The sequence below is a fragment of the Thyridium curvatum genome (assembly GCF_004353045.1).
Source record: "Thyridium curvatum strain D216 chromosome Unknown NODE_60_length_267819_cov_83.081011, whole genome shotgun sequence".
NCBI classification, from domain to species: domain Eukaryota; kingdom Fungi; phylum Ascomycota; class Sordariomycetes; order Thyridiales; family Thyridiaceae; genus Thyridium; species Thyridium curvatum.
Window position 1 is genome coordinate 180,652 of NW_022156815.1, and position 10,059 is coordinate 190,710.

Below are 10,059 nucleotides of genomic sequence, written 5' to 3' on the forward strand. Positions count from 1 at the left end.
TCGGTCCGGGGAGGGGAGGCTGGGCCAGAAGCGCACACCATGTTATGCCCCTGCCCGGGATTGCTCCCATCGTGGAGTTGTGAATCTCGGCTCTGTGAAAGGAAAAGTTGAGGCTAGCCAATGGCTTGTGGAAAGTCCGTCCCGACGCTCTGGGTAGTGTCTTGCTCATCTCGGCTAATCGCCAGAAAGAGGTGAGTGTGAGATCCCTTGATAAACCGCCGACGCTGGACGTGGCGTCGATCATTTGCTGGATTGACAGCCCAGCCTCTATTCTCGTGAGATCGACCAGGCAAGGGGTAGGTTGGCTTCCATTTGACAGAACGCCAGACCCGTCCCTGTTATCAATCTGGCTAGATGGTAGGTATAACGCGAGGAGGGTCATTTTTTGTCGCCCCGTCGACTGCCAGATGGAGCACTTGCTTCGTCCAAATGTAGGGAAGATAATCAAGATAGTTCGCACACATGACTGAGCTCACCCTCCATGTCGGCAGGTCTACTGCAGGTCCACCATGCCGGGCTATTGCACTGGCGGTCAAGCCGGTGGAGACGAACAAGTAGAGCCGTCGTTCGCTTTCCAAAGTCCTCATCGTGACCATGAATTAGGTCCAAATCGTGATGGTTGGCATCAAAGCTACGGGACTAGACACAAGTGACAAGCACCTGTGGGGTTCTCTTTTTGAGAGAGCGTCGAGAGGTGCAGTGGGATGTTCGCCAGGATTACCCTTGTGGGATGACATCAGCTCTGGTGATGTGCTGGAAAGTCGGCGTTTGCCGAGGGTGTGATAGGCCGGGTCACTGTGCCGATCAATAGGAAATTGGAAGCAGTCGGAGCACCACACCTCAGTGCCGCTTAATGGGCGATTCACAACCCAAGGAGAAGCAATCTTGATCTCTTGTCGGAGAACAACCTGAACATGATGGCAGCCAAAGCCGCCTGAAGCAGTCGAGAGTAGGTAGCAAGAACACCAAGATGTCGATATTGCGACTGTGTGTCGATGACACAACACGGCAGGCCTCGAGAGCGGTATGCATGGGTTTCCAGGTTTATCTGGACATCGCCCAGCCATCCATGGATGCAAAAGCCGTCCTCCCCCGCTCTCGGGCTGCCTGACCCCTGCAAGCATGGCCGGGTGCCCCTGTCGCCCCAAGAGCTTGCCCTGCTGAAAGAGCTTCCTAGTCTGGACTGATTGGCCAATGAGAAGCTGCCAACAGGGAGATTTCAGCTGTCTTGCATCAACTCCTCTCCACTCAAAAACCTGACTTCATCGAATGCCCGGGCGACGGACGCCAAAGTGAAAGTGGCTTGCCCCTCCAACCTCCAACATCATCATTATGAGGTAGGTACGGACGAAGAAGTCCTTGCGTTCGTTCGACCACCCCGTCTCTCGACCTCTGTCGGACGAGGGGATCAAGATTTGACAAGAGGGAATTGGAAAAGGGTCCCGTCGCTCGCACAAGTGACACCAGAATTTCCGGGCCATTTCTGCCATGGATGATGGGAGGCGCCGAGACGGCATACATGAGCCGTGGCGGGGATTGGGTGTCTCGACCAAGTACTTTGTCGCCAGTGCTGGTGCTGTAGGTAGGTTCCTGGACGGCGTCACATTTCGTGGCTGCCCGCCTCTTGTGGTACCCCAGCACCAACTTGACACAGGCTACAGGCCACGACGGGCAAGCCGGTTACCTCAGGTTGATTGTTCGTGACGCAGAAACAAGCTGGACGGCCAAGGAGGAGATTGCCCCGAGCCTGCAGTAACACGCTGAAAGATGACGCGTCGATTTGTTCCTACGAGGCAGAGAGTCGTGCTTCGGTGCCGGTTGACTTTGCCCCTAGCCTTCCCCGGAAACCAAGGATTGCATCGTAGGGGCCTCCGGAGCGATAGCGAAACAAGTGACAAGGAGGAGAAAACATAAGGTTTGGTGATGATTGAGTTTACGATGCAACCAGCGAGCTTCGGGATGCGTTACCTAGTCGGCGAGACCTTGCTTGACATCAACACCCACTTTTGAGAATCGGACTACTGCAGGCTAACCGCCTCTATTGTACCTTAGGTACTTCGTAGCCCGATCCTCGTTTCGTGGCCCAGCCAACAAGGACGTCGCCTCGCCTGATGGGGTGACAGCTTGAGGTTCTACCATGCACGGAAGATGGAGAGACAACACAGCAACGAGGAGTAATAACAAGCTCAGGATCCAAAAGAGTGGGCGGGCGATAGATAGGTACTTTCTTGCACCCGGAAGACCCACAGCGGACAGGGCCAGAGACATCGGCCGTCCAGGCCCTTCATTTTAGCGGCAGATCTTTCATCATACAAGTGGAGGAGGAGGCACAGTCTACGCAGGCCAAGCAGGGCAGATTGAGTTGGTAACTTTTGTTCGTTTTTTTCTTTTTTTCTTTTTACCCTTTCCCTTCTGGCCATGCCCTGTTCGTCGGCCGGTGGTCTCGTTTCGTTGCACGGGGCAATTGACATGAGGCAACCCATGAGGAAGAGACCGGTAACCTAGGTAGTCACTGGCCATGGCTCGGTGGCGGGATATTGGATATCCGCTGTCCACAAGCCAGTCAATTCTGGTCCACCAAGCCCGGAAGTACCAGAGGGGATCGGGCCCCGGTAGACACGGGCTGTTTGAGATCATCTGGACAGCAGGCAGGTCTGAATGGTCGTGGCCGGGCACTTTTGCTCTCTGTGACGTTGTTGAAATGCGGAGGGAGGTGGAAGCAATGACAAGGAGCCAGCTCGCCAAGTAAACAACCCTCGTCGTCACTGCATCGCCGCCACCAGCATCGTAAGCTTGCTCCTCCACCCGGGACCGTAAATCACGTTGAGTTCGGATCGAGAATCGAGACACCAAACCACCAGACCAGACACACAGCATAGCGGGTAGGTACTTGTCATTGTTTCCTGCCTGACCTGCCGGGCCTCATCTTTCCTGCTGGCCGACCCTTGTCACCCCCCAAACCTGGAAGTCGCCTTACCTCACCGTGTCCCACCCATCGTCGTACCTACTTTTTCCTACTTTCCCCTACTTTGCCTACCTGCCTCTCGACTAACTCCCACCTGCTGCTCCAGCCTCTGGTTTTTAAGCCTGCCTCGTCCCCAGATCATCTATCTCTCTTCTCTCTCACACACACCTCACCCTTCTCTCACCTGTCTCCCATTCCATCTTCGGATACCTGTTTGTGCCATCCACTTGGAGCTCACAGCTTCGCAATCGTCAAACCGAAGTCCTCACTCTCGTCACCATCACCAGCCCCTCTACAGGATCCAATCAGGTATGTCAACACGTCACAGCGAGCTCGCTCTTGTTCACTTGTTTGGAGCTACACTTTTGCTCTGCACCGGCATCCTCTTTTTCCTTGACTACTTTCACTTTCACACCCGATCAGACCCTTGGCTTGATATCATCAGTCCCCATCCTCCTCTCTGTCTTTTCCTTTTGACGAGACGCGCGCTTCCCGGCCCTTCGTTACAATATCATCTCTCCTTCACTCTTCGACCATACAAGACGTCAGGTTTCACTCAACACGCCAGCTGATCAACCCTCTCAGACAGACTCGAGATCAAGATGAAGGTCACCGCCAACTCGATGATCGCCATCATCGGCGCCCTCTCGGCGACCGCTGTCGCCCAGGATATCCCGGCCGATTTCCCTCAGTGCGGTGTAAGTCATGTCCTTAGCAGTCATTGCTCTCAGTGTTGTCCCTCGTCTCAGTTCCGGTACCTTTGCTTCTCTTCACTAACACCGCGCCTCCGTTTCACAGAAAGTCTGTGTCTCGAACATGGTCGCCAAGGCTGGTGAGCTCGGCTGCAGCGGCACCGATGTCGCATGTCTCTGCAAGAACCAGAACTTCTTGTATGGGGTCCGCGACTGCTCCTACCAGTCCTGCAATGACGATGCTGCCGCTGCCAAGGTTGTCGCCTTCGGCCTCGACTATTGCAAGAGTAAGCCACACCTATGAGGAGTGCAAACTTGTTCAGAATACTGACCAGGCCACAGCTGCCGGCGTTTCCATCCCCACTTCTGTAGGCGCCCCTGTAAGCGTCCCATGCTAACATGGCAAAGCTACAAGTGCTGACTGTCACATAGTCTCTGGTCCCTGGTAAGACCGAGGCTGCAGGTGGTGCTACTACTGGTGCTGGTGCCGGTGGTGCTGGCTCGTCGAGCGCCGTCACTACTTCGGCCATCGTTTCGACCATCACCTCTGATGGCTCGGCTGTCACTACGACTGTCGGTTCGACCACCATCTTTGCTGGTGGAGCAGGAGGTGCAGGTGTACGTCAGTCCAGAGGCTATGATGGCGAGCCAGTGTATTAACTTGAGACACAGGGCTCCGGATCTGGCTCGGGTGGCTCGTCGAGCGCCATTACCACCTCGGCAATCGTTTCCGTCATCACTACTGACGGCTCGACTCTGACGTCCACTGTTGGCTCGACCACCATCCTCGGCGGCGCTGGTGGTGCTGGCGGCAATGGAGAGTCGTCTTCAGGTGCTTCTGGCAGCGGTGCTGAGACCGGCTCCGCATCCGCCATCACGACTTCCAGCTTCACGACTGTGATCACCAGCGGCTCCTCGACCGTCACCTCGACCGGTGCCAGCACTCTGTCTGGTATCGGCGGTGTCGTTGGCGCCACCTCAGCTCCTGTGACGGAGACGACCTCGCCAATTGTCTCTACCACGACGGGCTCCAATGGTGAAACTGGCGTTACTACCATCGGTTCATCTACCATCACCTCTCATCTGACTGGCTCATCTGCTTCCAGCGCGTTGAGCAGCCAGGCTTCGTCTCGGACTGGTACCAACGCTGTAAGTGTTATACGTCGCGAAACTCGCTCTTGGAATGCCTTGGCTGACATGTGTGAAGGGTCCTCAAATGACTGCTGCACCCGTCGGTGGCATGCTTGCAGTTGCTGGTCTCGCGGTTATCATGCTATAATCGCATGTAGGCGTACGTGGTTGCCGAGGGAGAAGGGTTTGGCACGACAGAAAAATTCGCTCGCGTTGACCTTCACTGCCGCTTAATGCGTCTGTATCTGCTCCTCGTACACCAGTCATCGGTACCGGCGTCATCTTCTGAGTGGTGTTCGGCGTTCGCTGTCCATTCGAACGAGGACAGACCGAACGCGTTATTTTCTGGTGTCTTTTTTGATGCATATGGTCTCGATGTTTTTTAATACTCGCAGATTCACTACATGGATCATGGTCTCTGGCTGGGCATGCAATATGACGGAAGGGTCTTGTACGGCTTACAAGTGTAATGATTCTATGATGGACTAGCACGTGGTTGGAAGGATGGAGTCTTGTTTCTCGGACATAATTTGCCGCGCTGCGTTCGCGGAGATACCCATACCTGGTACTGGTCCAGGACGGTTCATTTAACGTTCTCGCTGTCCTTAATTGATGATGTCAATAGATTAAGATTATGTTCTTTACACACAACGATCCGGTTCAGGGGTGTTGGTCCGATAAGGTGCTTATGTGTCACGGAGGATGTGGATTACTTTGACACAGACTGCCCATTTCCCATTGTTGCATCGAACAGATATCCTGAGATTAAGCTGCCGGCTTTGGTTGACTGAAGACCAGGCGAGGCTCCTTTCAATGTACGCATGCCTCCTCAGCCACCCACTATTCGAGATATCTGAAACTGACAGCTTCAGAGACAACAATTGACTGAGTTGGGACTAACCTTCGAAGCTGCGCCCACGGTAGCCGAGAGTGGACAGCTTGGACCATGGGTTGGGCAGATTTTCTGCGCGTGTCTGCCAAAAGAATGGCAGCAATGCAGTTGTCAAAAGTCCAGCTCGGCCGGATTGGGCGTAGTTTCGGAGGCAGGTCTTCTTGGCATCGGCTCAGCTCCGCAACAGTCTAGACCTGCCTGAGGAAGGGAGGGCGCCAACACCGCTGGATGCGCCATATAAGCACCGTGGAATCTCAACGGTGGTTATGATCAAGGCACTTCCGTGTCCTGTCTTTTGGATTGGAAAGATCTGGCTGCGTCAGAGAATCAGACGCGAACACCGACTCTGTGTGTGAACTAACACGGAGCCAAGCCGGAGCTTCCTGAACCCCACCGCCCCCTACCGATCCGATCGGCGGTCTCGTTGGAGAATTCCCACACCCCGCAACGGCTCCCGCCAAGGGCCAAGAACACGGGACGGCATGGATGATCGAGCGCCACCGATCCCGCCTCGGCCGCCGGGATACGAGACCCTGATCCCGGTGACACCGTCATCGTCATCATCGGCGGCTGGCGACCGGCCGCCTCTGCCGCCGAGGCAGCCTTCGGGCTCGCAGAGACAGTCTCAGTCTCAGTCTCAGTATCAGCATCAGTCTCAGGCTCCGCCGCCACCGCCACCACAGCAGCAATATCAGCCGCCGCCTCCGCCTCCGCCACGGCAGCAGTACCAGCAGCAGCCGCCGCAGCAGCAGTACCAGCAGTTTCAGCAGCCGAGTCCCGGTGCCGGTGCAGTACCACCTCCACCTCCGCAGAATCCGCCAGGCGGCCAGCAGCAGCCTCAGTCAGGCCGTGTCTGGCAACACCTGTTCTACCCCGATGGGTCTCCGAAAGCCATGTTTGTAGACCTCATGGCGAGCTTCTTTGTGGTCTTGGACCCCCAGCGGACTGGATACCTTACCCCCGAGGTGTTTTCGAGCTGGCTCGATGTCAATGAGACTCAGACCGAGCACAACGTTTGTAAGTAAATACCCTCATAAACCAAATGGTTCATCATCTGCCTCCCCTCCCGCACCTGGGGGGGCGACGGGGCGACGGACAGATCCACTGGAAAGAGAGGCAGAACCGCTGACATGAGCCACAACCACACAGGGAAGAATTACTTCAAGCCCATGGCCATGTTCGAGCCCGTGGACCAGGCCGACTACGAGTTCAAGGCCGTGCTCGAGGCCTGGCGGTTCGACCACCGCGTCGTGCAGCGCGGGCCGCCGGGCAGGCGGACCATTCCCTACGGCGGGATGCCGCTGCTGAGCCTCAAGGGCTTCGTCGACTACATGGCGGTCGAGGTCGCGGGCGGGCCCGTGGACGACGCGTGCTCCGGGCTCAACGCGGCGCTGCGGCACTACGGCGTCTGGCCCGAGCTGGGCCCCTTGCCCCGCTGGGCGCTGCCGGCCGAGATGCCGGCCGAGGTGAAAGCCCGTGTGGACGCGGCCAACGCGCGCAGCCGGCGCAACGCCGACGAGAAGCTCGACGCGCTGCACGCCAAGCACCTGATCGAGGCCAAGGGGCGGCAGCAGGCGCTCGAGCTCCTGTCGGACTATCGGTATGTGTACCGGCCGATTTGACCGTGTGCTCGTGGCGGCAGAGGTAGAGAGACGTTGTAGTAGAAAGGTATAGTGGGCGGAGCCATTTCCGGGCGATGGTTGGATGGACCTTGCACTCTGCGTGTTAGTCTCGGGAGTTGGTCAGGGAGGAGGATACAGGGGGTTGGATGTTGGGCAAGTTGCACACTTGGTTGCGTAGGTCTAGACAGAGAAGGAGGCCCCCTGGTGTGGATGGGTGAGGCAGCTTGGTGGCAACGGTGCGCCGCATGCTGCGCTCGTGTTTGGAGGGCGCGAGGTTTGGGGTGGCAACGTCACGAGTGATGCTGAAGACTGGGTCGGTCGGTGTTTTAGGATCTTGATGTCTCATTCAACACTGCTCTAGCGGTTTTCACTATTCCCCCCTCCCCTTTGGAGATAATGATCAAGCCCCCTCCCCCTTCCCCCCTCCCCTTTACGATCTTGACTCTCGTACGCCAGTGAGTGGGTGGATGGTTGGTTGGTGATAGAGGGATATGCCGATCGACGAACATGCCGGCAGTCAAATGGCTAACACTAGGTTGATCGTCTCCGTGCCGAAGAGCGATCGTCGCCCGGGAATAGCCCGGCGCGCTAAAGGCAAACGCCCCCGAGACACGGTGACATTCAACGTTGCCGCGGACGGCGGGGTGCGTCAGTTGAGTTGCACTGATCTACAGAGAGAGGCAGTGTGATCCGGGGGGGAGGAGGGAGGGAGGGAGCTCGGGGAAGAGTTGTAGCAGTTGGTGGCCATCGAGGGAGGGGTGAAAGATAGGAGGGGGCGGATCACAGAGGTCCTTCTTTCACATGGACAGGCTTCTTCACTCCTTTGGTCAGTCCAAGGACGAACGAAGTCTGTGGGCACAGCTATCAGATGAGTCAGGTAGAACGCATTTCGATAACTTCTTCGTACTTGTTGCATCTGCAGAACGAAGCCGGAAGATCCAGGTGGATCCTACGCGTGCAACTGCGCAGGTTCCCCGCAAACGCAACGAGGGAGCGGGCCTTTACTTTCCAAAGTAAGGTGAGAATGACGTCTAGGGTGCGGAGATCATCTGGCAATAGATCGGAGAGTGAAGGCTGGCATCGGCGTGGCTGGTGTTCTCCTCTGCTCTGTAGTGGTTGCAGGAGAGTGTCCTGCGTATAAGCTGACAAGATCACCGACGGACGAACATCTCGCCATTTCTTTGCACCCATGGCACTAATGGCATATGAAAAGCTGACTGAGCGAGAACTAGCGCATCGCGCCATGGCATTTAACCAACCGGTTTTGCTCGTGCGGAGAGGAGAGGAGTGAATGAAAATGTGACCTGTCGTGTTTGAGAACATCTTCAACGCAACGGCTTCTTGGACATGTATGTAAGTCCCACAGGTACCTACCTACAAGTAATAGGCTACACATGGCTCTCGGGGGGCAACAGGACAGACCCTTGTCCGTTGCGGATCTTGATCAGCGATATCTGGGGGAGGTTGATCAGTTGGAGAAGACGACGTACCTACATCGAGACCTGGGGAAGGGTATCCCTGGCCGTTGACATTGCGCTCTGGTCTGCACGGCCCAGCTACTCCGTACATTTACAAGTACAACAACTGGGAGAGCTGGGGTTGAACTTCACGGCACTACGGACTGTTCCTTATCTTTTCCTCGTATCTCGCCAAGCCGAGTGTCCGTGTGAGCGCGTGGCTTGAGAGGACCCTATTTTGGCATCCCTTGATTAATAGGCCCTATGGATCAAGTGCTGGGTCGCGCTCTGGGACCTTCACCCGACCCGTGAGGGCGGAGTAGGGTCCTTTATCTTGCCCTCGATGCAACCGCCGCGTGCGCGACTGATTTGATGTCAGTGTGCTCCGTCCCCGGCTCCCTCTATCTATGCTACGCTGCATCTCATCTCCCTGGGGTGAAATTACTCCGTATCGAGGCGTTGAGTGCCCTGCCTGGCCTGGGCCTGGCCTGGCCTGGCGATGGAGACCCAAATGTCTACAAGTGCAATACTCCGTACTTTGTAAACCTTTGAGCGAGACGGGGCTAGGCTGATCTGATCTGGCTCGAGCTGGAAACAGGGGTCGCTAATGGCGGTTAAGTCTTTTTTTCCTTCTAAGCAGTGAGCATCCTGTGTTCCCACAACAGCGGAGGACGAGGTAGTACCTACCTAGAAAGCGTAGAGTCCGGGGTAAGGAATGGGCAGAGGTAATTGGACACGCGACAGGGTTGGGTAGCTAGCTCTCCCTCTGCCCAGCCAGCTAGACCCGATGAGCAACGAGTGCACTACCTACCCCGACCATCTCAGCATGGCAGGTACCTACTTGTAGGTGGCTCGACGCAATGGACAGTCCGAGGAAATCCAGGATTCCAGGACCATGGCCTTGCCCGGCAACGGAAGGCTGGTCGAGCACCAATCATCAACGGGCGCAGCAGCGGGCCTTGACGACGATCCAGTTCGAGAGGGCCACGGAGCCTGCAGCTTTTAGGGCCCTTCCTGTCGGATTGCACGTCTAGGCACGCGGTGCGACCTGCATCCAAGCGGGAGGAATCACATTCGCATTTTGTGTATCACATCTCTCCAAGAAAACATAAAGGCTAGCGTCGGCAGAAGAGACCTCTTGCACACGAGACAGCCGGGCGGACAGCCGGACAGACAGACAGACAGACAGACAGGAGCACAGACAGGAGCACGGGAGGCCAGCTGAGAGCATCGTCCCAAGCCGCAGGTCCAACCGCTCCTTCATCTCCGCAGCCAGGTGGCTGTCTGTCGTCATGTGTAC

At 56.5% G+C, this 10,059-nt stretch overlaps 1 protein-coding gene across 1 annotated transcript; it reads left to right on the forward strand.

Moving 5' to 3' along the window:
• Nucleotides 1–3,567: 3,567 nt before the first annotated feature.
• On the forward strand, nt 3,568–7,302 carry E0L32_008835 (uncharacterized protein; the record flags this gene model as incomplete). Its single annotated transcript, XM_031143733.1, has 9 exons — nt 3,568–3,663; nt 3,764–3,944; nt 4,000–4,037; nt 4,090–4,275; nt 4,330–4,806; nt 4,865–4,921; nt 5,184–5,239; nt 6,054–6,697; nt 6,830–7,302. 9 exons carry the CDS (start codon nt 3,568–3,570, stop codon nt 7,300–7,302), a joined length of 2,208 nt encoding a protein of 735 aa, XP_030991699.1.
• Nucleotides 7,303–10,059: the final 2,757 nt, after the last annotated feature.